Raw genomic sequence first — 27,570 nt, 5'->3', positions numbered from 1 at the left:
TGAAGTGTGCAGACATTCAGCTTAGCATTATTTATAATAAAACCTAGCAGGGAAAGGTTAAACCAACAGGATGGTTATCCAAACTGCAGACAAAGCGTGAGTTAATGAGGATAGGAACAAACTGGCACTTTTACATCACTGACGGGCATATAAATCCATCCATTTTTAGGAGATCTATATCTGCCATCAGATATGAATTGACTCTGACTCACAGCTGTCCTACGTGTGTCAAAACAGAACTGTGCTCACAGGGTTTTTAATGGCTAATTTTTTTAAACAGATCCCCAAGCTTTTCTTCTGAGGTACTGCCTCTGGGTAGACTTGAACTTCCAAGCTTTTGGTTAGCAGCTGAATGCATTAACAATCTGTACCACTCAGGGACTCCCCATATATATGTATTTCTAGTATTTAAAGGGAATATAACCAGTGACCTCACAAAGAGTAATTCTTAAATAAAAACGATTCTTAATAATAAAAATATGTAGTGAAATAATGTAAATTCCCATTATAGGGAATGGGCTAAATTAAGAAAAGTTATACGTAGCCATGCAATTAAAACCTATGTGATTTACAGATTTTTGAAAAAAAAAATCTGCTGGAAAGTGTGGAGATACAGAAAGCCCTTTGGTTTCTTCATATCTGAAATATGGATCTTGTCTCTATCGTCGTGAGGATGAAATTTAATGTATGTCACGTATGTAGTACACATCCTGGCACATACAGGTGCTCAAAAGCCAATGTGACAATTACTGTCGTGAATATACAGATCCTACTTTTGAAAAACTATGTATATATCTACAGAAAAGGGTCTGCTTCTGAGTAAAGACAGAAACTCAAATACACATACAATAACTTCACGTCATTGAACTTCACTGAAGCGACATTAAAAAATTTGAGGCATAAATTCACAAGGATGGGAAAAAGAGAGAAGATGAAAACCACAACATCAAATCAGAAATGGAAAAGCAGAAATATCAGTGTTAAATGCATGGGAAACCCCCACAAGTGAAAGTACAAAACAAAGTACCAGTTAGACTTACAGTAAAACTCCCACAAAGGCTTGGGAATTCATGGTACTGGGTACCTCTGAGACAACTACATAATTAAAACTGAGGCTTGGTTGATAAGCTGTTTATGAAGCAATCAGATCTCCTCCCCCATTTGTACAGCTGGGCAACTGTCCTTCTCCCAGCCCAGCAAAAACACTGGACCTTTTTGTTCTTTGGCAATATAAAATATAGAAATTCTTGATTAAAGTACATGTTGCTCATAGGTGCACTATACTAAAAATGGTGGGGAAGGGGGTACAATGGAAACAGGCGTACTGGATAGCATGTCCATCCTCTCCCTTTCCCACTCCGCCCCAGAGCCTGGCAGTTCGCCCTCCACCTCCAGGCAGAAGTTTGACAGGATCACCTCTGTAGAATTTTGCCAGCCAAAGAAAAAAGATCTAAAAATAATGATAGAGGTGTTTTCCAAATAAATGGCCCAATGAGATCATGGGGCAGTGGATTATAGTCAAATCTCATCTACATGTGCTGAGCTTATAAACTAGATTCAGAATTTGAGGAAAGTTCCTAATATGAAAGATAAAGACCCAAACCAAACCAACCAACTAAAAACCAACCCACATGGCAGAAAGAGACTGTGAGAGGAAAACTCACTATCAAATCCTTAAAACAGAAGTGCTTCTATAAGCAAAATACAAAATTCTCTAAACATAAAAATGACAACAAAATAACCTCTTGAAAATTAAAAACAAGACAGCAAACATGAAAAAAAGAAAACCAAATTCACTAGAAAGGTTGGAAGATGAAGTTAAAGAAATCTACCAGAAAGTTATTACAAAAAAAGACAAACAAGAACATCATTACCCAAAATAATAGGACATCAACAGAAGGAACAGGGTAACCAACCACCTGTCCTGATTTGCCCAAGATGGTCTGAATCCACCCAAAGCTGCCTCAGAAGAAAATGCCTGATGACTTACTACCAAAAATCAGCCACTGAAAATCTAAGGAGCACAGCTCTACTCTGACACACACAGAGTTACCATGAGCCAGAACTGACTCAACAGCAATGAGTTCTTTATATGATTTTAGCACTGAAATGTCCCGAGGGGAAATCTCTCAGGCCCCAGGAAACCAAGAAAGCTTGTCACCCCAATAAGGAATAAAAACAAACCCTAGGCAATTGGCAGTATCATGACAGTTCTAAACAATGAAGGTAAAGGTAAGATCTGCAAACTTCCAGGAAGACAGATCACATTTAAAACAATTCAAGGATCAGAACGGTCCCATTATTAGAAGCTAGAAGGTAACAGAGGGACGATTTTTAGAAGCTAGAAGGTAACAGAGGGACGCCTTCAATATTCCGAAGGGAAATGATTCCCTAGCCAGAATTCTAGATTCAACAAATACCAAAAATTTTATATGTAAAAAAAGGTTGAAATGTTTTGTTAAATATATTTCACAAAAATTTTCTAAATTAAAAAGAAAAAAAACCAAGTTACAAAATGTGTTATTTTCAGACATCCAAAATCTAAGAAAAAACATTAAAAAAAAAATCTCGTAAGCCCTTTTTCTTAGAAAGCAAGAAGAAGATACATTCCGCCACAATAAGAGAGTAAACCAAGAAGGAAGATGTGGATCTGGAAACAACAAACAGGACAGACTCAAATCAAACCAAACTCTCTACCACTGAGTCAATTCCAATTCATAGAGACACATACTGAATTTCCATGGCTGTAAATCTTTATGGAAACAGACTTCCTCATTTTTCTTCCAGAGCAGCTGGTAGGTTAGAACCCCTGACCGTTTAGTTAGCAGCCAGATGCCTTAACCACTACACCTCCGGAGCTCCTTAAACAGGATAGAAGGTGGAGGAAATCCTGAAGCTGAAAGCCGAGTAATCTGGTTTAAAGTGCAATGACCACTTCTGGAACCGTCATTCCTCTGGAAGATGAAACTAAGGGACCTAATGCATGTGGACATATTGACAAAAGATTTAGACAATCAGAAAAGAGTTTGAACAATGATGGGTTCATAAGCAAGCTAAGGAGAAAAACAGTAACAAAACAATAATTATTAAACTTAGGAAAAATAAAGCTGTGTAAAAAAGCTCCCGCATGGCTCAGTGTAAATGGCATTCACTAACAGTCACAAGCTGGAATCACTGAACCCTGTCCAGGACCGGGAAAACGGGGAGCACATGCATATGCTTGCTGGGTGAAGGAGCTAAGGCAGAGTCAGAATGGGAAATCCTCACCTTTCATCAGCAGAATGCCAACAGCGCTCCAAATGAATAAAGCAAACAGGCAGTTAAGCATGTAATTTAGAGACAATGTAATACTATATTTTTCACTAATAATGCACCTACACATATAATGGCACAGGAAACTAATGTGTGAAGTGGTTGCACAGTTTACGAAAAAATGTATAGCATGCATGTGTGCAAAATACAGTACATATAAAAATAATCAGCTATGAGGAAGGACAATGGCAAGAAGACTGTTGTTTTTTAAATAATAAATCTTATCTATCTCTTTACCTTTAAACTACATGCAGGTATATAAGCAATGATAAATATAAAAACAAGAAAAAAAAAAGTTGACAGGATATACAACCCCCTGCAAAAAAAGTGGTATTTTGTGATGAAATTTAGGTAATTTATATTTTCTTCCTTGTATATTTTGGTATTTCCTTGATTTTATAACAAACACTTTGGAATCATGTATCTAAACTGTTACAGAATATAGAGGTGTTCATATGAAAGAACAATTTTCACTAATTTATAACTTTAATAAAAAGTAATTTGGCTAAATCATTATTCTAACCAGGTCTACAAAAATACATAATATGGTCATTTAAAACTCACAACGTAAAATAAAGGTTCTTATCGAAGAGGTCAACCATATTTGTCTCCAGTTAACGTTATTGTTATTTTAATTCTGCAGGTTTTTTTTAAATGTATTTTTTTAGAAAACCCTCAAAAATATTAGGATTCTTTATTGGTAATTTTTTTAAGGTGGTTACCTATCAAAAATCATCAGCCTTATAACATTAAAAAAAAAACCCACCTCAATGCTGAAATCTTTTACAACACTCACAGGGCTAATACACAACTTTTCCAGCTGAACAAGGATGAACCTACAAGATCCAACTAGGTGAATAGTCTCAGGGGACATCTAGGTCAATTGGCCTAACAAAGTCCATAAAGGCAGTGTTCTACATCCTACTTTGCTGAGTAGCAACTGGGGCCTTAAAAGCTTGCCAGCAGCCATCTTAAGTAACAACTATTGGTCTCTTTCTGTCTGTAGCAAGGAAGAGTGAAGAAAACCAAAGACTCAACAGGGTAATTAATCCAGAGGATTAATGGAGCAGACAAACCATAGCCTCCACTAGCCTGAGACCAGAAGAACTAGATGGTGCCTGGCTACCAGCACATACAAGCTGCTCTGACCAGGATTAACAACAGAAGGTCCCAGATAGAGTGGGAGAAAAAGGTAGGACAAAATTCAAATTCATTAAAGCACACACACACAACATTACTGGTCTGACAGGGATCAGTGGAATCTCTGAGACTGTGGCCCTTAAACACCCTTCTAATTCCAGCCACTCCTCGGAAGGAAGGTTGGGCAAGCCTACTTCCGTAGTGATACCGCCTCGGAAACCCAAGGAGGGGTCGCTATGAGTCGGGGCCGACTCGATGGCACATAACAACAACAACAACAACAATTTAACTAGGTGACAAACTCTCCTACTACTCAACTTGTTCTCCAGTCCTCCCTCTACACTGGACATGCAAAGCACCATGCCTCAGACTGATGGCAAGAGCCCTAATCTAAGCAGAATTAGCTTCCCAGATTTCGGCAGCTGCCTCTGCCTGGTTCTTGTTTAGTTCTAGTAATGGCCATGGCCACAGGCTACATGCAAGTAACCAGGAGAATATGAAACTCAAGATGGAAATAAGCTGGTGGCTACTGCTGACTCTGTTATTAATAATGTGCACATGATGTCCACTTTAAATAATGAAGAGTAACCTAGATCTACAAATAGATACATTGGACTGGAAATATAATACTTATAAATTTTTTTCTATAAATAAGTTCCATAATTAAAATGATTACACAACATGATTAATGTCACTGAGCTACACACCTGCAAAAAGCTGAACAGGCAAATGCTGTATGATATATATTCCTACCAAAAAAAAAAAAAAAAAAGAGGCTGCAAATACTACCTACATACAACCAAACACCCCATGGGATTTGTTTCCTTGGTTTGAAGGTTCAGGGTCATGATTTTGTAGGCCACTGCAATCAACTGATTTCAGTACTAGTATTGATTTTAGTATTTCTATTCTACCTCCTAGGTCACTGTATAGACCCAGCACCTTAAAACCTTGCCAGTGGCCATCCAAAGTACAATCATTAAGTCTTTATTCTCCTGAAGCAGCAGAGGAGAAGAAGGGATGAGATCAGAAGACCTGGACGGTACCCAGTTACTATTACCGAAACTTTTGATCAAAGATACTAAAGAATACTGATCAAAGGAGTGGGGAAAAAAACGGAATAGAACTTCAAATTCTCATGGAATCTAGACTTTCTGGAGCCACTGAAGCTGAGTGACCCAGAAACCACTGTCCAGAGTAAATTTTAAAACCTTAAACCAAAACTCCTCGAAGGAAGATGGAGCAATCTACTTCCGCAATGATACTTACCTCCGAAACCGAAGGAGGGGTCGCTATGAGTCAGTCCATGGAGGGCACATAACAACAACAACAACAACAACAAACCAAAACTATGCCCTGAAGTCGTCTTTCAAAGAAACAACATTTTAGCTTAATTAGAAAAGAATGTCTGCCTTGAGCACAGTTTTCTTTTAAAGAATTATCTATAGGTAATTAATTACATTTACAGCAGCAACTCAAAATGTTAGATGAGAAGCTTGGGGGGCAGTGAATTTGAGTTAACGATGATGAAACAATTTGGAAAAGGATCTCAAGAAAGGTGGCACAACGTGAAGGTAACCAACGCCAGTGAACTGAGTATGCAGCAACTGCTGAATCAGCATGCTTCACTATGCATACAGTTTTAGCTAAAAACATAATTCCATAATTACCCAGATTTTGACCACAAACTGTTTTTTACTTTTCTGTGTCATTTTTTCCCACTATCCAGACACTGTATAATTTGCAGTCAAATCATTTTTAAATTAGCTTACAATATAAAGAACACAGATTAGCAATATGTATTTTAAAGCCAAACTAATTATAAAAATAAATAATACTCTGAAATCATCTATCATTACACTGACCTATTGGTTTTTATATTTATGCTACATAAATTTGCAAGAATTTCTGTTAACACATAGCTATAATAATTTCCTAATGTATATTACAAATTACCTCTTTCTGGGGTACTCTCAAAACCTCGATCAAGTGATACGGGAGGGTGACCTCTGTCCCAGAGCTATTTTGGTCAGCTGCTGCTGGCAAGCAGCAATGCTTCATGAAGCCCATTGCTACAGAAGCTGTTTCACTCTCATGCCAGGCCTAATTCCTAACCGGGAACCTGTGCATCAGATTATTAACAGATGCCAGCACACTGCAAAAGGTTTCTTGCTTAAGTGGCCTCATTTAATGTATTTATCATTTTCCAAAGTGTATTCTGTGGACTACTGCTATGTCACGAAGTAATCATAGGTGATCAGATATATTTGTGAAATACTGAGTTTAAGCAGAAGTTACTGCAAGACTTTCTACAGCTTACTATACAACCTGAATCTCCTTGAGTCGTGTTTGGCCATTGGGAATGGTTTAATCACAAAACATCTTGTTGTTGTTGTTGTTATGTGCCATCGAGTCGGACCCGACTCATAGCGACCCCTCCCCTTGGGTTTCTGAGGCAGTATCACAAAACATCTTAGAAGACTACTATTCTTAAAATATCAAAAAAAAAAAAAAAAAAAACCCTCCTTTAGCATGAAACTCTACTGCCTAGTCCTATCTCAAAATGACCCTTTACCTGAGGAAACATATCACATTCTAATTAACAGGGTCACTGATTTCAGTTGGAAGAAAACAGACGACATTGGGGGGTGGGAGGGTGTCTACCCGATCTGGAATGTTCCCTATCTCACAATAAAACAGAGTAAGTGTTTAGATAAATTATAGACCGTCCCTAAGATTTATACTAACCAGAAATCCACTTCTCAATTTCTAGTCACTGAAGCAAATTCTGTCCTCTGGATCACTGTAACACACACACACACACACACACACACACACACTCTCTCTCTCTCTCTCTCTCTCAAACAAATCCCTGGTGTGTCTGAAAGCCATTCAAATACAAGATGACAACTCTCAAAACACCATACTTATAAGGCACTTTAATTTCACAAAGTTATATTCACATACATTCTCTCCTTTATGCTTTTTAAGAGTGAAGATGATCATTTTCCAAGTGAGAGAAGTAGAATGAGGAAACTGACCAGAGGCTGGGATTCATTCGGCAGTACCCAGACCACTTTCTGCCTTTGAGTGCGTAACTCCAATCTGTGCACAATGGAGCCTTAGGACTCATCCTGTGCACCAGGCACCATCCTGAGTCTCCTCACAGATCAGGTAGTCCTCCAAGAGTTACTATGCCGTTTTCACAAGGAAAGGTTACAAACCTCCCCATGGTCACCAACTGAAGAACAGCAGAACTAGGATTCAAGTCCAGGACTTCTAACTCTATTTTAAAGGTTCTCGCCCCAAAATACTGTTACTTGAAACCTAGTGATTATCATAGAATTTCTCATTTGCCTATACATCCTTAAGTAAAATGACCAAATACTGCCACTTCTATCACAGTACTGCTTCTTCCACACTTCTTCTTTCAAGTGTCACATTTAATCGCGACTACAACTCACCCTGCCCTGCATGAATGCAAGGAGCCTTCACAGATTTAGCACACGCCAATCTGTCTGCTGTGTGTCCTGTTCTCGAGACTGATCTCTGGAATCAGATTCCCTGGCAGGATGCTTGGCTCTATCCATTCCATGACCTTAGACAGGTAATTGGACTATTGATCCTGACTCCTTCTCATAGAATAAGGAAATAATACTACCTGGCTGCTGAGGAGCACAATTCATGCGTTAAGAACCTGTCAGGCGCTAATAAGCACATTAACTATTTGCTATAATTTCATTTTGAAATACTTTTCACTCACTTGAGAGGAAACAAACATGTAACAAATGCTACGACATGGATCCCTGAATTCAGGGTATTATTCATCCTGAAGCATGAATCCCCGACAAGGAAGGAAGACCAAATAAACTTTCACCTACCCTAGGGTCTTACATTTCTAAGTTACTCAATTCTACTACAATAGAAAAACAATGATAAGGGTTGAAAATTAAGTGGCACAGTGAAGAAAGCACAAGGCTCCAAGTCACACCCACCCCATCTAACTCTGCCACTTACAGGATATGTTCCTCAAGGCAAGTTATGTCACCCACTTGAAAAAACTTCCCTAATAACTATACTAAGGCTCTGTTATTTTAAAGATTAAACGCAACTGCTTATGTCAAACACCTGACACTTATGACATATCAGACAAATGTGGTTTCCTTTCCTTGTTTCAGCCCAGGTTGTAATTGGAGCTATGAACTACAGCAGCGGCAACAGAAATGGAAAAGGGACATTTGTGACAAGAGGACAGAAGTAAATTTTGTGAAATCAAGGAAAATAATTACAAAATGACTTTGAAAACATGTGGTGGTGCGAGCACACACACAGTGCATTTACCAGAACGCGTGAACTGGATTCACTATGGCACAGTGGCTGCACTAGCATCCACGGTGCCTCCTTGCTGAGAGCTCCCCTTACAGCCAGGGAACTGCCACTGCTCAGCCCTGGTACAGCTGAGTTTTCTTTTAAACCTCAAGTTAGCAGGCCGTGGAAGGAAAGAAAGCTGATTTCTGAGAGGAGGCAAACCCCTGGAACTCAAGTACAATCCATTACCTGGCCTTGGAGCCCTCCTAGAAAGAATTGAGGTGGGAACACTGGAAGGCAGGAAGAATAGAACCCATGCAACCACCCGTCGATTCAACCTGGTCCACAGGATACAGAGGTCACACAGCCACTACAATGGAGACGCACATGCGCGCACACACACGCTTGCACACACAGGGAATCTCAGTTCTATTTCATGAAAAAGCAGGGAGGAACTGAAGTATCAAAGTCAACATCATTAACTCTAACTGTCAAGAAAACCTTGGCAGGACAAACAGATGGCTGATTGTCCTGTTTCAACCTTACCTTTGACTTCTTTTTAACTTCAAGGTACCACTCTAGGTAACATTTATCCAGTATTTATACCTTCAAAGTTCAAAGATTTGGGACAGATGTACTGCATCAAATCAAAACTCAAACAGAGCTCACTGCTGTGGAGTTGGATCTGACTCAGCGACCCCTCCTTGGGTTCCCAAGGCAGTATCACTACGGAAGTAGATTGCCCGATCTTCCTTCCAAGGAGTGGCTGGTGGGTTTGAACCACCAGCCTTCTGGTTAGCAGCCAAATCCCTCAGCCACTACTCTGCCAGAGCTCCTGATGAACTGCATACTTGAAATGAAACAGATTCCTACAGCCTAAGAGTAAAAGATGCTACCCTCACAACAGCCCTGTGGTACAAGTTAAACTTAATCTGAAGTCAAAGGTTAGCCAGTACTGAATCAATACAAAGTAATTCTAGATCGTAGGCTTACACCACACAGAGCTGACAAATCCAGAAACCACTACAATCCTAGGACCTTGGCCAGCTTCTTCCTACAACCAAGAAAATGTTCTAGACTTACTGAAATATGGATATGAACTCAGAATCCTCTAAGAGGAGGACTCAAAGGGAGAAAAGATAGTTAAAACAAGCTTCTTAATTAAACATTACAATAACACAATGCTTTTCAAAATTGTGCTGTATTTTTCTGTGTCCATGTTCGATGAAAGGTAGACCCTTCAGCATCACAGTTATGTTTTAATAAGATGGACACAAGAAAAGGATGAACTTATATCAAGGCATAGTTATTCTAATAACTTTGCTCAGTGTTTATACACACCCAGAACTTAAATATCTGTGCCATACCAAAATACATACATAAATAAACTGATCTCTGGTGGAAGTTAAGAGTCCCTGTTTCATGGCTAGAATGGTAACTATAATCTGATCTAGACTATCCAACTGTACCATCTCATCCTAATATTAGGAAGTAACAGAAATGACAGATGCTGCAAGGAGAAAGAAATCACAGGATACAGAGATCACACAGCCACTACAATGGAGACACACGCACATGAACACACAGAAGACACCAAAATACCATGGTTTTTAGAAATAATGGCATTCCTTGTCTGTCTCCCAAAAATCCAAGGTGGTATCAATTACCATATGCGCTTATGTACATATGCAAGTAGAACAGTACATTTAAGAATGTAAGACAGCCTTAGACTGAATAAAAGCTGACTACTTTCAAGCATAATCACTTTTTTACATACCAAGAATAATATTCTTTAAAGAAAATAAGGATCTGCCCGTGAACTTACTTGCTAATTTGGCCTGTAATCCAGAAGGTCCAGGTTTTGATGTCTCTGATTTAGAAGACCCTGGAAGAGACAGTTTCGTTTTAGGAAGGCTAACTTTAGGGCTGAAACGAGCAGCCCAATCAAATTTTGAAGAGCCACCAGTTTTACTCTGTTCCTTTTCCCTGCTACTTCTTCTGGGACTGGGACTGGATGCTGAGCGGGAACGCCTGGCTTTGTTCTGATCTTTTCCTTGCTTCACCCTGGCACCTGGTGGTACAGTGGAGGAGGCCGAGGCGACAGCAGAGGATGAGGAGGAAGTGGAGGCAGAAGAAGAATCAGTGATGGTGCTACAACCAGCTTTGGCTGAGGTGGCCGATTTTGAAGCCAGCTTGGTAGGTTTTGCAGATCTCTCTTCAGCACCAGTTGACTCAGACACAGAACCACTCTTTATACAAGAACTCTCTGTCCTCTTTCTTTTCTGACTCCGGGAACTACCAGTGGCCCCACTCTTTCGGGTATGAGCCTTGCTTGTTGATGGTGACTGTGCAGATTTCAGTTGTTGCTCCTGGTCTAAATGTCTCTTCTTTGATTTACTATGTGGCTTACTCGTTTCTGAGGGCGATTCAGTATGCTGAAGTGCTTTGGGTTTTTTTGCAGAGCTAGGAGAATTGGTCCTGTTGTAGTCTGGACTAGCACTGCGTTTCACTCCTCGAGAATTGTCCTTCTTAGGCACCTGCCCCGTTTTGGGCCTTTCTGAAGTATTGCCTCTGTCTGGGTCCTCTGGCTGTGGAACTATGACAGCAGATGATGAGCTGCAGCTTCTAAGAGGTTAGATAAAAGAAGAGTTATTATCGGTCAGTCATCATTAAACTCATTATAATGTTACTTGCTAACTTCTTAAGTCTGGGGAAATAAGTGCTTTTTAAAGAAAAATAAAGTACAAGAATTTTTCTCAAACACCCAGTACTAAACACACACAGGTCTTCAAATGGCTCAAAATGGCAGGAAAAAAATAACTAGTGCGACTTTAGGTGGTAAAAGATTTGGTTAGAAGAAAAGGGTATTCTTCAGCCCAAAGGTTACCAACACTCCCAATCACAAAGCAAGAATTAGGATTGTAAGAAAAACAATGCTTAGCAGGTTCAGAAGCAGTTGAAAGTAGAATAGCAATGCTCTGAAACACATTAACTTACGTATTTTCAAAATGAAGGGTAGGAATGTTTATACTGTAGCACCACCAAATCTTCAGTTACATTTCTGCCCCCCTCCCGAAAGATTCCTACCAATTAGATCTTAAAAAACCATTGATCTGAACTATCAACAACAAAACAGTAAGGGAAACAGTAAAATGGGATCTTACATGCCTATAATGGTTTGCTAAAGTAAAATGGGAACCTCACAGCTCTGTAAGCTAAGAAACAATTCACTAAGGCATACTGCATTGCCATCCCAGCAAAGGTGGTAAACTATCAATCCTAAATTACTGTCAGAGAATAATACAAAAAAGCATCATAACACTCTGGCATAATCTGGTCAGTTTTAATACTATGCAATGATTCAAATGCAAATAATTCTGCCTTAAAAATGTATAAGCAACGTGAAAATTTACCTTTTAGAAAGGTGTCCCCTTGACAGCTCAGAAGGAGTATTAGACTGCACTTTGGGTGCCTTAGAATTAGATTTTCTACTCTCAGGAGGGCTATATCCCTTATGTTTTGCCTGCCCTAAATGTGACCTGTCAGCAGAAAATCAAAACAGAAATCTATCAGGAAAGTGAGATCCAAATACAACACTGAATGCGAAATACTTTTACATGAAAAAAAAAATGAAGCCTCATGGTTCTTCATCATTGACCTTGTATTTTTTCCCAAATATCTCTAAATTATTTTATCAAATAATCTTGCCAAAAAAAAAAAAAAAAAAAAAATCCCTCTTACACCCTTTCAACCCCCAAGAGCTAAGACAATTAATTATTACCAGTTGCCTCAACTGCATGCAGCATTGTGGCTGCTAAAGTAATAAGGACTTTTCAGCAACTTTACTTTAGACATTCAAACATGCTAATAAACTTTTATAGAAAGACATCCAGACTTTACACTTATATACCAACTTCAATAGACTATCATAGCTTTAAAATTTTATGTATATTTTAAAAAAGGCAATTTGTGACTTCCCAAAATGATCTGATTTCCAAAATGTACATTAAAATTCAGGTTAGCACAGTAAATACAGAGTCAGATAAACCAATTTTCAAAGTGACTTTACAAAGAAAATAATCAAAAGTACTAAAGAGTAAGCAGACCTACATGAAATCAATATAGTGACAGTTGCTAAGAATTTAAAATACTGATCAATAACCAGTACACCAAAAACCAATTCCTAGTGAAATAAATACTTAGAGAATTCACTACAAAATATTCCAAACCCATCCAAAGATTCCATTATTTTTATGGGAGAGTCATTAATAAGAAGTCAAATCCTTATGCCAGCAAATGTCAAAAAGCAACTTGAGAAACACAAAGAATCTCTGTGTTCAGCTGTTACCTTTTTTAAAACACTAGCAATGGTTATGTGAATTTTACACATGCAATAAAAAGGGAAGCATCATGCATCAATATATATACCCAGAAAAGCTGCTGTTATAGGTGAGATGTTAATTTAATAAATGTAACTTCTGTAATTCACAGCCAACATGCATCCTCTAAGTAAAGAATGTAAAAGAGCATTTCCTAGTGAGGACTCGGAACAATCAGGATGCAAGCTTCATTAATAACAAATCTGCTCACTATGTTTCAAAAAACCTTTCCCAATGCTTCCACCACAAATACTATCTCAAAGGAACTACTAGAAATAGATCACCGAAAACCTTACAAAACAATTCTAACGGAATCTGTAAGGATGTCATAACTTCTTTAGAAATGTTCATGGTTCAACTAACTCTTCAGAAAGATGACCTAAGTTTCTCTTTGGGATCTTTTATTTCTTCCATTCTTCCAGATTTCAATAATGGATTCTTGGTGGAGGCGGGGATATAAAAATAAGCTTTTCAATAAAAAGAAACATTTCCTGGACACATAGTAATTTTATCTTTAAGGTTCCAAACTCTTAAAGAAATAACAAACAGTATATTTTAAAGACTTATTAGACTAGATTAGCTACTAAGAAACTCTAGGTTAGTCTTTCAAATGTCTTAGTTTTCGCTTTAGTGACAAAAGTGCTTAAAGAAATAAATTTTCTCTGGGTGCAGCCAAACTGAACCTTGTATGACTTTGACATGATGTGACTTAACTTTTGTTTTTCCTAAATATTATTCCATTGCATACTAGAAATCTGCATTAATTCAGGACTTCATTATTAAACTCAATTCCCAGGTGATTGCTATTGTTTGTTATATTTCTAGTAACAAATCAGAGAGTTCTATATTCTGTTTTCAGAAATGAGTCAATTTTTCAAGTCATTCCATAATTTTCTTTTTTTAAAAACAGGATGTAACAAGACTTTCAGGGTACAGAATTTATTATTCATGGATCAGAACTTAGAATGTCATTCAGATCCCCTAGATTCTTATTTTCTCAAAGTTTGCTACAAATTTTTCCAGTCAGAGGTTGAAAAAGTGTTCAGAACACTTTCATATTCAAATGTCAATCTTAAAAAAGGTATGCTCTGCTATACCCCTTTAAAAAAAAAAAAAGATTTATTCTTCTAGTCATCAGAAACTGATCAACATCAACCTATATTATTGGAACAACTACAGAGGTAGCTGCCCTCTTCCTCTTTAATCCAAGTCAGTATGTTTACTGGTCTCAAAACAACCTAACTTTAACCCCCCAAAAAAACAAACTCCTAAGTCCACTCTTGCATTTCTCACATTGTTATCAACACATTTAATGAACTAAAGAATTTAATGGGTAGATGCTCAATATCAAATCATCAAAGAGAAAATTGTATCCAATCATCATAGGAAACCGAAGGTCACAAAATGAGCTTAAACCCAACAACAGCCACACTGATCTGAGCCCTCCATTCCCAAAATGTGATATTATCACTAAGGGCAAGTTAAGAATGTGTATCTAAAAATACTGTAGAATACTGATCCATTGCTGCCCATGTGCCTATATGTTCAGTTCAGGGGTTGTCAAACATTTTCTGTAAAAGGCCAAATAGTAAGTATTTTCAGCTCTGTGGCAACAATGTGTCACAACTACCCCCATCTGCAGCTGTAGTGCAAAAGCAGCCACAGACATGAAGTAAGCCAGTGGGCTGGGTGTGTTCCAATCAACGCGCATTTACAAAACAGGTGGTAGCTTGACTGAAACCATCAGCCACAGTCCATCCTCCAACCCCTGGTTTAGTACTACAGGAACAGGCAACCAGATGGTCTCATGCAGTGACAAGAGGCCTCCCAAAGTATAATTCTAGTTGATTATGTCCATTTATAAATTGTTAATTCTCGGAAGACTAAAAAGTAAATCTCCATAAAATGAGGCCCAATCAAGTAGAATATCACCGTAGTCCCAGCTAAATGAGCCTTGGATGTCTCTTTTTAGTTCATTTTACTAACTCCCTCATTTAACAGACCTTGATACTCAACATTAACTTTTATTAAAAAGCATAATCTCCATTTACCTCAAGTAGACACATGCCCTGGAGAGAACAATCATGGGAGAAGGAAGGGCTGCTTATACACAGGGAGGCAGCTCAGAGCGCAGGAGAGTATGGAGGGATGGTCACTGGGAAGAGGTAACTATGGGGAGGAAGTGGGAGGGGAGCTGTTGCATTGTGGTAAACTGTGGTCAATGACATGAGACAAAGTATATGTGAACTGCTGTATGGAAAGTGAATTCGCTCTGTAAATCTTTACCCAAATCACACACACACACACACACACACACACACACACAGCATAATCTCTTTGAGACCCAGTAAAATGTATACCCATCAACCAGCAGACTGCCATCGAGTCGATCCGACTCATAGCGACCCCTCCTTGGGTTTCGAAGCGGTATCTCTTTCAAGTAGATTGCCCAATCTTCCTTCTGAGGAGTGGCTGGTGGGTTTGAACTGCCAGCCTTCTGGTTAATAGACAAATGCCTTAGGCACTACATTACCAGAGCTCCCAGTAAAATGTATGTCCACTATAAATAAAGTTTCCCAGAAAAAAAAGCAAAATTCATGATAAACTCTTCTAAGTAGCACTGAGTAAGAGCACACCTAGCACATCACAGCCCAAGGATTTATATGCATGTGAGAGTGTACTGAGGAGCTCCTACAGCCCACAGGAGTTCCTGGAAAACCTCACAGTTCTGCAAAATCACCCACTGAAAACAGGGCTATTGGGGAAAATAAGACTAGGCAGACAGCACTCCAACATATCACCTTGAATGAACGTCCTAACAGAAACATCACAAATTTCATTAGAAAATTAAATCTTAGTGATATTTACACTAACAACAGTCAGTCTTCCCTTCAGAATCTTATTTTGGTACTTCTTTAAGTGTAAATCTTTAAAATCATCTTCTTCTGAAACAAGATTCAACAAAATTAAAAACACTTCCAGAGAAGACTTTTCTATCATGTTTTTTTTCTCTATAAGCACAGGAGTAAAGCTTCCTGAAAACCTTTGGCAAAGGGCAAAGAGTGGTGGTTCCAAAAGCCCCTAATGTAGCTACTTCTTGCACTAAATGATGTCTATAAAAACTTCAGGTTTTCCTAAGATTTTCGTACAGTGCATTATCAAACCTTCCTCTGTAATTGAAAGGTCTATCCCCATTTAACTTCATATATGAACACTGTGGAAGAAACTGCCTGTGAACAAACACTACTTCCATGTTACAATGACATCATTTCTCTACTGACCAATTACACATGGCCTAATCCATGTTAAGAAACTTAGTGCAGCAGAACATACTAGAATCAAATCTGGGTAATGTATTTTCAAGACTGTTAACTTGAATGCAAGTCTCAAACTCCTCTTTGTTGACTTTTAGGCACACAATATGAACAGTACCCTTTCTCTAGGTATTTAACTTACCCTTACTGCTGTTTAGTAAAACCTCTGATAGGCCAAATGATTAAAAAATCACCTCTAGTCAAAAGGTGTGCTCATGAAGAACCTATACATATACCAAGAGACTGTCATTCGAACAGAACAAGGGGATACTGCATGGCTTTTTTAAAATCAGGAAGGGCATGTGGTCAGGGTTATATCCTTTTACCATACTTACTCAGTCTCTATGCTGAGCAAATAATCCAAAAAGCTGGACTATAAGAAGAACACAGCATCAGGATTGGAGGAAGACTCATTAACAACCTGTAATATACAGATGACACAATCTTGCTTGCTGAAAGTAAAGATGACTTGTAGCATTTACTGATGAAGATCAAAGCCTTCAGTACAGACCATTCCTCAACATAAATCCTTTCAACTGGACCAATAAGCAACATCCTGATAAATGGAGAAAAGACTGAAGTTGTCAGAGATTTCATTTTCCTTGGATCCACAATCAATATACATGGAAGCAGCAGTCAAGAAATCAGACATCATATTGTACCAGGCAATCTGCTGCAAAAGATCTTCTGAAGAGCAAATATGTCACTTTCAAGACTAAGATACGCTTAACCCAAGCCATGGTACTTGCAATCACCTCATATGCATCTGAAAGCTGAATACCGAATAAGGAAGACAGAAGAAGAGTTGATGCCTTTGAATTGTGGTGTTGCAAAGAATATGGAAAATATCATGGGCAACCAGAAGAATGAATAAATCTGTCCTGGAAGAAGTGCAACCGGAACATTCCCTGGAAGCGAGAACAGTCAGACTTTGTCTCACCTACTTTGGTCATATTGTCAGAAGGGACCATTCATCGGAGAAAGAGATCATGCTTGGTAAAGAAGAGGGTCAGAGAAAAAGAGGAAGACCCTCAATAAAATGGACTGACACAGTGGCTGCAACAATGGACTCAAGCACAGTAAGGATTGTGTAGGACCAGGCAGTGTCTCATTCTGTTGTACAAAAGGGTCACTGAATCGGAACTGACTTGAAGGCACCTAACAACATGTCCAAAGGTAATCTAAAAGACTGCATGGAAAGTGGCTAGTTATAGTTAACGAATTAATTCATACTGGTTTTATATTATATTTGAAATTAACTTCTATGTCAGGCACAGAAATGCACAACCCAAAGGCATGCACATATTACCAAATATTATAATGGAATCACAGTTTAATTACATCTCCAAATTTACGTGCATTTATACAGGCACACACAGTGATGTTTTGTTTACATATCCCAGTACAACATTATAGCGGGGCCTTCCAAAAATCAAGTGCTTTGTTTTAAACACTACAAGATCCATGTTTTAAATAAGCCAGTGATTTCTGTAATCAAGGTGGAAAGCTAATTTTAAACCATTTTAAACAAACAAACCAACCTCACTAATGCTCCCTATAAAATGTACTGTTTTTCAACTGCAAAACTGAAACTGTATAGTTATAGCTAAATGTTAGCCTAAGTGATTCTGTAATGTAGAATAAAGACTTACTTATTCATTGTATAATGCAGTGTTTCTTAACAGCAATGGTACTGCCCCTAGGGAGCATGCTGGAAACAGATGCTGGTGAACAGAGGTGCTACTGGCGTTTAGCAGGTGTGGGCTAGAGGCAAAAGATGTCATATAATATAAAGAACAGTTGGACACAGTGAAGAACTGTCTCATCACCTATACTTCTCAAACAGCCTTGGTAATACATGACTATCTTCTGGAAAAAAAACAGCAAATCTGTCAGTCACACAGGTGGAACAAAAAATAAACATGGTTTAAATATATGCTGAATTTCCCAGAAATGCAACAACCACCTGAATCAACTGAAGATTGCAGTTGTTCTTTGCAATGTTACCAAGAATCATTATATTTTGAAAAATAAGTCTGTTGTTGTAGCTGTCACATTCAATGAATCCACACACAGATACAAGCATCTGAACACTTCATTCTGTCATCTGATGTCAATGTGCCCAAACCTTTACCTACGGAAATTACGTTATCAATTATTTTCCTTTTATTTATGTTTACAAAATGTCAGCGCATTATACTGATGTTTCTGAACTGTGCAGCAGGCATTTTATATATTCCTTAATTCATTTCAAGATACTGAAAGGCATAATCATAATAATAAAGGTATTTACACTGTAAGATACACGATAGGGAGAATAAGAACTGATACAACTGATAAGAATTGAGAACCACTGTAATAAGCTACTCAATTATAGAGTACAAGCTAAACTTGAGAAAAGAAATTATGAAACATACATGGCATCTGGCAAATCCTATCAACTGTCCTGTGTATAAAGATACTGAGGAAATAAGACTGAAAAGACAGGCGAAGGCCAGAGAGAGAGGGTCCCTACAGCCTTGCGGAAGGATCTACATTTTATCCTTAATAAAGGTTTAAAACAAGAAAATGACAGGATAGCCATGCTTTACATTAGATAAGTCAATATCCAGCAAGTCTGATATCCATCAGAAGCAATTTAATTCTGTAAGTACCCAAGGAAATTTATAAGGTGGTCCCACATTAATGGGGTTCAAGAGAAGTATCCATACTAAGGCTCACAAAAGAAGCAAATATAGACATGCAAGCAGCTTACTTATTACTGACTGGTGTTATTAAGATTTCAAATTTGGGGTATTTTCCTTATTTTGGAAAAAAAATAATAACTGAATATTAAACTTCAGCCAATTTAAAATGGGAAATCAACCTCCCAAAGGGGGAAATCAAAGTACTTCAAAAAATACCACTAAACCTTCTACCTCAACTCATTTGAAGATTGTTACCAAACTAAATGCACAATTTACATTTACTCTTTACACTCATTAGACCAGCTCAGCTTTAAAACTTCCCTGCAATTTATGTACAGCATATGCAAAAGCATGGTATACACAGAGACTCTCACTTGGAAGCATACACTTTAAGTTATTAATAGTTACAATACTACTTACTGGGATACTAATAATGATGTGATTACTTCTCCTTATTTTCTTGGTCCTCTGCTCAAAGCAGGTAAGAGACTGGGACAGGGTTAGAAGCAGTGACGCAAAGGCCACAAAACGGTAAGGTCACTGATTTGGACACACGGGTAAGCAAATGGCAAGGCTTGTGTTACAGTGGCAAGAAAACAAAAGGCAAAGGAATGAACAGAATCGAAACCATGGGAAAAGTGGCCCAAAAAGGGAAACTTTACATCCCTATATACATTTATCCCCATATTTCACAAATAAAGTAGCTGGGGGTGGGGGTGGGGGGCAAAGAAACAAAATAACAAAAAGACGGGGAAGCAGTACCATATCTCATGAACAGCAGGGTCTTTTACAAATACTTAAAACTTACTCAGAAGACTACAGAGAAAATAATTTTTTTAAGAGGTGATTTATGTTCTAAGCATTCTATGATGTTCCTTTAAATAAATTGTCCAGCTTAATCCTCCAGTAACACCAGAGGCAGATGTTACACCCACTTTAAAGATGTAGGGAATGAGTCTTTCCCAAAGTCACATAGCTCCTAAGCAGGAAAGGCGATATAGCCCAGGTATTCGCACTCCCAAATGGCAACTTCACAGCTACACTCAGGGGCTCAGTGGACAATAAAAGGCCTGCATAGTCTGCATCGCAGCTATTCAAGTTTTCCTTTCCACACTGGAATTTCTGCCCTTCATTCCATACAGGTCAAAATCTATGGCTTAGGGCTTTGGAGATGATTTACGAGAAAAATGGGAGAAAGCACCGCTTCCAAAAAGGAGCCCTTTGGCTTCTTTTCTGTTTTAGTTCAGCTGCTTTTCGACTTGGTGTGGCTCTAAATTAAGGCCAGGGCGCCTGAGGTAAGCAGGTGAACAGAGGTTAGGAACAACTATGGGAGACGAACTTGTCTGTCAGTTTGTTGTCCTGTGGTGGCTTACCTGCTGCTGTAAGGCTGGAGGCTATGCCACCGTGTTGCAAAATGCCAGCAGGGTTACCCATGGTGGAGAGGTTTCAGCGAAGCTTCTGGGCTTAGACTGGGAAGAAGTAAGAGGCCATCCACTTCTCAAAGAGTTGACCAGTGAAATTCTTATGAACAGCAGCAAAACACTATCTGATATACTGGAAAACTTTATGAATAGCCCTGAAACACTGTCTGATATAGTGCCAGAAGATGAGCCCCTCAAGTCAGAAGGCACTCAAAATGTGACTGGGGAAGAGCTGACTCCTCAAAGTAGAGATGACTTTAATGATATGGACAGAGTAAAGCGTTCAGGACCTCCATTGGATGATGTGGCACAACTCAAAATGAATAGAAAAAGCTGCAAACGTCCATTAATAATCAGAACATGGACTGTATGAAGTATGAATCCAGGAAAACTGGAAGTTGTCAAAAATGAAATGGAATGCATAAAGATTGATATCCTAGGCATTAATGAGCTGAAATGGACTGGTTTGGGCCATTCTGAATCAGATAACCATATGATATACTATGATGGGAATGACAAATTAAAGAGGAATGGTATGGCATTCATTGTCACAAAAAATGTTTCAAGATCTGTCCTGAAATACAATGCTGTCAGTGATAGGATAGGAGCTCAGGTAGCATAGTGCCTAAGGCGCTTGACTGCTAACCAGAAGGCTGGCGGTTCAAACCCACCAGCCACTCCTCAGAAGGAAGGTTGGGCAATCCTATTTCCGTAGTGATACTGCCTCGGAAACCCAAGGTGGGGTACCTATGAGTTGGGGCCAACTCGACGGCAAATAACAACAACAACAAGGAAGACCAGTTAATACTAGTACTATTCAAATTTACACACCAACCACCAAAGCCAAAGATGAGGATACTAAAGATTTCTACCAACTTCTGCAGTCTGAAATTGACCAAACACTCAATCAAGATGTACGTATTATTACTGGTGACTGGAATGCGAAAGCTGGAAACAAAGAAGAAATTACCAGTAGTTGGAAAATATGGCCTTGATGATAGAAATAAAGCTGGAAATCGCATGATAGACCACCACCTTAATCATCGCAAATACCTATTTTCAACAACATAAAAGACAACTATAAACGTGGACTTCACCTGATGGAATACACAGGAATCATACTGACTACATCTGTGGCAAGAAGCAATGGAGAAGTTCAATATCTTTGGCTAAAACAAGGCCAGGAGCTGACTGTGAAACAGACCATCAACTGCTCATATACACATTCAAGATGAAGTTAAAGAATTAAAACAAGTTGACAAGAGCCAAGATATGACCCTGATTATTATCCCTCCTGAATTTAGAGACCACTTAAAAAACAGATTTGATGCTTTGAACACCAATGACCGAAAACCAGAAGAACTGTGGGAAGACATCAAGAACATCATCCACAAAGAAACCAAGAGGTCATTAAAAAGATAATAAAAGAAGAAAAGACTAAAATGGATGTCAGAAGAGACTCTTGAAACTTGCCCTTGAGCAGAGAGTAGCTAAAGCAAATGGAAGAAATGACAAGATAAAAGAGCTGAACAGAAGAGTCAAAGAGCAGCTTGAGCAGACAAAGCCAATTACTATAATGAACTGTGCAAAGACTTGGAGTTAGAAAACCAAAAAAGAAGAACACACTCAGCATTTCTCAAGCTGAAAGAACTGAGGAAAAAATTAAGCCTCAAGTTGCAACACTGAAAGATTCTATGGGCAAAATATTGAATGATGCAGGAAGTGTCAAAAGAAGATGAAAGGAATACACAGAGTCACTGTACCAAAAAGAACTGGCCGATGTTCATCCATTTCAGGAGGTGGCATATGATCAAGAACCAAAGGTATCTGAACAAAGAAGTCGAAGCTGCACGGAAGGAATTGGCAAAGAACAAGGCTCCAGGAATTGATGGAATATTGACTGAAGCGTCTCAACAAACAGATGCCCCGCTTGGCATAACTCACTCAGTTATGCCAAGAGATTTGGAAGACAGCTACCTGGCCAACTGACTGGAAGAGATCCATACTTGTACCCATTCTAAAGAAAGTGATCCTACAGAATGTGGAAATTATCAAACATCATCATTAATATCACTTGCAAGCAAAATCTTAGTGAAGATAATTCAAAAATGGTTGCAGCAGTGTACTGACGGCTTCCAGAAATGCAAGCTGGATTCAGAAGAGGATGTGGAACGAGGGATATCACTGCTGATGTCAGATGGACCTTAGCTGAAAGCAAAGAATACCAGAAAGATGTTTACTTATGTTTTACTGACTATGCAAAAGCATCCAATTATGTGTATCGTAACACATTATGGATAACACCAAGAAGAACGGGAATTCCAGAACACTTGATTGTACTTATCAAGAACCTGTACATAGATCAGGAGGCTGTGGTTCAAACAGAACAAGGGATATTACATGGTTCAAAATCAAGAAGGGAGTGCGTCAAGGTTGTTTCCTTTCACCATACTTATTCAACTTGTATGCTGAGCAAATAATCCGAGAAGCTGGATTATACGAAGAAGAACATGGTTATCAGGATTGGAGGAAGACTCATTAACAACCTATGATACGCAGATGACACAGCTCTGCTTGCTGAAAGTGAGGATGACTTGAAGCACCTACTGATGAAGATTACAGTCTGCAGTATGGGTTATACCTCAATATAAAGAAAACAAAAATCCTCACAACTGGTCCAATAAATAGCTTCACAGTGGGTGGAGAAAAGACTGAAATTGTCAAGGACTTCATATTACTTGGCTCTATAATCAACGCCAATAGAAGCAGCAGTCAAGACATGAGATGATGTATTGCACTGGACAAATCTGCTGCAAAGGACCTTTCAAGTGATGAAGAGCAAAGAGGTCTCTTTGAAGACTAAGGTGTGCCTAACCCAAGCCATGGTATTTTCAATTGCCTCTTATGCATGTGAGAGCTGGACAATGAATAAGGAAGACCAAAGAAGAGATGATGCTTTTGAGTTGTGGTGTTGGAGAAGAATGCTAACAATACCATGGTCTGCTAAAAGGACTAACAAATCTGTATTGGAGGAAATGCAGCCAGAATATTCCTTGTAAGTGAGAATGGCCAGACTTTGTCTCACCTACTTTGGTCATATTGTCAGAAGGAATCATTCCCCGGAGAAGGGTATCATGCTTGCTAAAGCAGAAGGTCAATGAAGAAGGGGAAGGCCCTCAATGAGATGGACAAACACAGTGGCTACAATGATGGGCTCAGATATAGCAAGAATTGTTGAGGCTGGTACAGGACTGGGCAGTGTTTCGTTCTGCTGTGCACTGGGTCGCTATGAGTCAGAGACAACTCGACAACACCTAACAACAACAACATCACAAAGAAAACAGCCTTCAACGTGAGTAAAGCTAAAACTTACTACTGATGCTGATCAGTTCTGTAAAAATCTCTGCATATTTATTTATTCATCATCTTAAAATTCTCCCAGGAAGGCTGCCTGGGACTGAGAAAGCACTCAAAACAGGTACAGAGCATCACACCAAAAATCAAACCCACTGCCATTGAGGCAATTCCACCTCACAGTGCCCCTAGAGGGCAGAGTAGAATGGCCCCAGAGGATTTCCAAGGCTATCAATCTTTAGGGAAGCCGACTATCTCATTTTTCTGCTGCAGAGTGGCTAGTGGGTTCAAACCACCGACCTCTGGGGTAGCAGCTGAATGCTTTAACCCTGCACCACCAGAAGCTCAGATTCCTTCAATACTGAGGGACAGACAAATCAGAGCAAACCCTCAATAATGGAAGTGAAATAACATTTCACAGGTTTTTAATATGCTTATGATGTAAGTTTTGGACACAATTTCATACTTGATGATTAAAGAACAAAATACATACTGCAAAGAAGAGTACAAAGTGTGCAAATGGTATATTATTTTGTAGATTCACAAAAGGCCTTAACAGGAATACTGTTAAGCATCAAATAATATAATCAATTTGTAGCTACAAAGAAGTCTCCTCTGCTCCTCTGTAGGCCAAGGCAGCCATGACACTGTTTAATACATTTAACACAACATTGTAGATTCCACTCCAAGCCCCAACACCTGATGGGACAGGCAGTCCGGTCAGCATTACCAAAGCCCTACCAAAACTGGAAGTGTGTACACATGGGCTCTGTGGCTAAAGCTCAAAGCTGGGTATTGCAGCATTGAGAGTTACTGGTTACTGAAAGGAGCAGGTTACAAGCTGCCCAACCAAGTCTAGCATAAGCTGCCTGAAACGTGCTATGAATTCAGTCATGTCTATGAAGCCATTTTCACAGCACCCCCTATATCTCCCCTTCACATCCTCTTCCTCCTCAGTAACAAGATGAAGCTAAAAGCTGACTGAGCAAGGACAGGACAGAAAAAAAAAAGGTGATTAAAAAGGAAAATGTAACAGGCAGGCACTCACATTTGCTAATTAAGTAGGAGGATGCAGAGAACACACCAGCACCGTGGCCATGTCTCACTAAGTGGAATTTACAGAGAAACAAATCATCTGTTTAACTTTCGCTAATAAGACTATCTCACCAGCCTGCTATACAGTGCTGCTCACAAACACTATTTCTCCTCTCACCAGACACATGGTAGGACAGCACTTCCTTCCCCAAAGCTTGGGAAGATGTGCAGCCATGTGACTTGTGTTGGTCAAGGCAACGTGAGGGGAAAGGAATCACTCACTTCTAGGGGGAGGCTTTGGAAAGGCAGAGTGCAAGTCACCATAACTCTTGCCCCACAAGGCCACCAGCCACACACCAGTGTATAGACACCTGTACTACATGCCTGAATGTACAGACATGGAACACAGCCCACAGGTGACCCAGAAGGGACAAGTGTTTTAAAGCCTACACTGTTAGAAAAATAAAAACAAAAAAAAACAAAACTCACTGCTATCAAGTTAATTCCAACTCATATCAACCCCTACTGGGTTTCCAAAGCTGTAAATCTTCACGGAAGCAAACCACCTCATCTTTCTTCCATGGACCAGCTGCTGAGTTCAAACCACTGATCTTTTGGTTAGCAGCCAAATGTCTTAACCACTAAACCACCAGTGCTTTTTCAGATTGTTACAAGCTACTCATAATATTTAGGAGCTGTTTGTTACTGCAGCATAAGCTTAAAATAAATAAATAAATAAAACCAATTTCTGTCGAATCAATTTTTGTGATCCTACAGGACCGAGTAGAACAACCGCAGAAAGTTTCTAACCTTGTAACCTTTACAGAAGCAGACTGCCATATCTTTCTTCTGCAGAACAGCTGGTGGATTTGAACCACCAACCTTTTTGTTGCCAGCTGAGTGCTTTAACCATTGCATGACCAGGGCTCCTGCAGCATAACCTAGCCTACCTTATTTAAACCATGCCCTATTTCAACTCTTCCTTCATTCCATCAATCCTTCCCATCATTATTTCAGTAAAAAAAAAAGTCACATTTTTGTGCCTGGAAATATCAAGCAAGCCAATCTCTTTATTTCTAACCCAAACTAGTAGCAGCTGAACAACTATTACCTCTGGAACAAAGCAACAGATCAGACAGAAATACGAGAAATCCAAACTCTGACTAATGAGTGGACTAATGAATCCACATGGCATGCAAAGACGCAGCTAGTTGGCATATACCATCTAGTTTGCAACCACTTCTTCAGTCTTTAGAGTCCACGGCTAGAAAGCTTTCCCATCTGATTCCTAACAGCTGACAGGCCCATTTCCCCTGTTGGACTGGAACTGCTGGTTAACAGAGGCCTAAGGAAAGGCACAGGGGAATAAACGAACATGGTGACATAGTAGGGAGAGGCAGGGACACAACCAGGTTAGATGTACAAAGCAGAGACACCTACAGATGCTGAGCCTGTCTCTAGTTCCCAGGGCCTCCAACACGTTACCATAATAAACGTCTTAATAATGTCTCACCATGTCACAGCGTTTAGGAGACTGGAGAAGAGTAAGAGTATAGGCTACAGAGTGTAAAGTTTCAACCAGATCTCAAAAAATTGGTAGGGTTTCAATAAGAAAACATCTGAAAATACAGGTAAAATGTAAGCATTTAAAAAGGAAAATGGCATAATCAAAGATATAAAAGAAGGAAACTGCAAGATATTTTAAAGGGTGATTATTACAATTTGATTAGAATGGGGTAGAACTATCAAATTTCAGTTAAGTCTCTGAACCCAAAGATCTGAACTAAGTTTAATTCTTTACTTTCCATGAAATAGTTCTGGGGTATTATACCTCTTCTAGAGGAAATGGAGTTACGGGAAGGAGAAATAAATCAATGGGCACGTTTGCAACTTGTTCTAAGTCAGTCCTGGGTGTGACTTCATGATTTCACTGGAAAACATCCTGAGTCAAACCTAAGCACAGCTTCTTTTTCTAATTTTATTTATATTAGAAAATAGAAAAGTGAAAATATTAGAAAAAATGGAAAATCAATAATCCCAGTACATTCAATTTCCAATTACAAGTAATAACAACTAGTCCTGTAAAGGTGAACTTCCTAGAAGGGAAAATAATACTCAAAACTTTACTCCTTGACTGAAAAACTAGACTTCTAGAAACCTGGTTTAGGGAACAGACATTGGCAATAATAAAACATCATGTGCTACAGGAAACACTTGAAATCAAAAGTCATCAAAAGCAGACAGATTAATTGTACATCCACATAAGGGAAAATTAAGCAGACATTAAAATGAGCGAGGTAGCTTTATATATGTATTGACATGTACAACTGCCTACAGTATAGGGAGTGAAAAAGCAAGCCACAGTAAAGGATGTGAAATGTGATATTATTTTTAAGAAGTTAAAAAACCAAACCCACTGCCACTGAGTCGATTCCAACTAACAGCGATCTCCATTGGGTTTCCGAGGCAGTAAATCTTTAAAGGAGTAGATTGTCCAGTCTTCCATCCACGAAGTGGCTGGTAGGTTTGAACTGCCAACCGTCTGGTTAGCAGTCAAATGTCTTAGGAATTATGCCACCAGAGCTCCTTCTTTTACATATGTTGTTGTTGTTATGTGCCG

The 27,570-nt window shown here is 39.0% G+C and overlaps 1 protein-coding gene across 1 annotated transcript in view; it reads right to left on the bottom strand.

Annotated features, from left to right (window-relative positions):
* TRIP12 (thyroid hormone receptor interactor 12) overlaps positions 1-27,570 on the bottom strand; it is a 114,215-nt gene that overhangs the window by 72,373 nt on the left and 14,272 nt on the right. Inside the window, exons 2-4 of the mRNA XM_042780901.1 lie at positions 12,174-12,299; positions 10,733-11,385; positions 10,586-10,645 (exon numbers count right to left, since the gene is read on the bottom strand). Coding sequence (XP_042636835.1) covers positions 10,586-10,645; positions 10,733-11,385; positions 12,174-12,299 — 839 coding nt within the window. The remainder of the gene's footprint in view (positions 1-10,585; positions 10,646-10,732; positions 11,386-12,173; positions 12,300-27,570) is intronic.

Source organism: Orycteropus afer, unplaced genomic scaffold (assembly GCF_000298275.1).
Source record: "Orycteropus afer afer isolate SDZICR_OR568_19922 unplaced genomic scaffold, OryAfe1.0 scaffold00006, whole genome shotgun sequence".
NCBI classification, from domain to species: domain Eukaryota; kingdom Metazoa; phylum Chordata; class Mammalia; order Tubulidentata; family Orycteropodidae; genus Orycteropus; species Orycteropus afer.
Note: the sequence above shows the minus strand (reverse complement) of the source record. Positions and strands in the feature narration are given on the sequence as shown.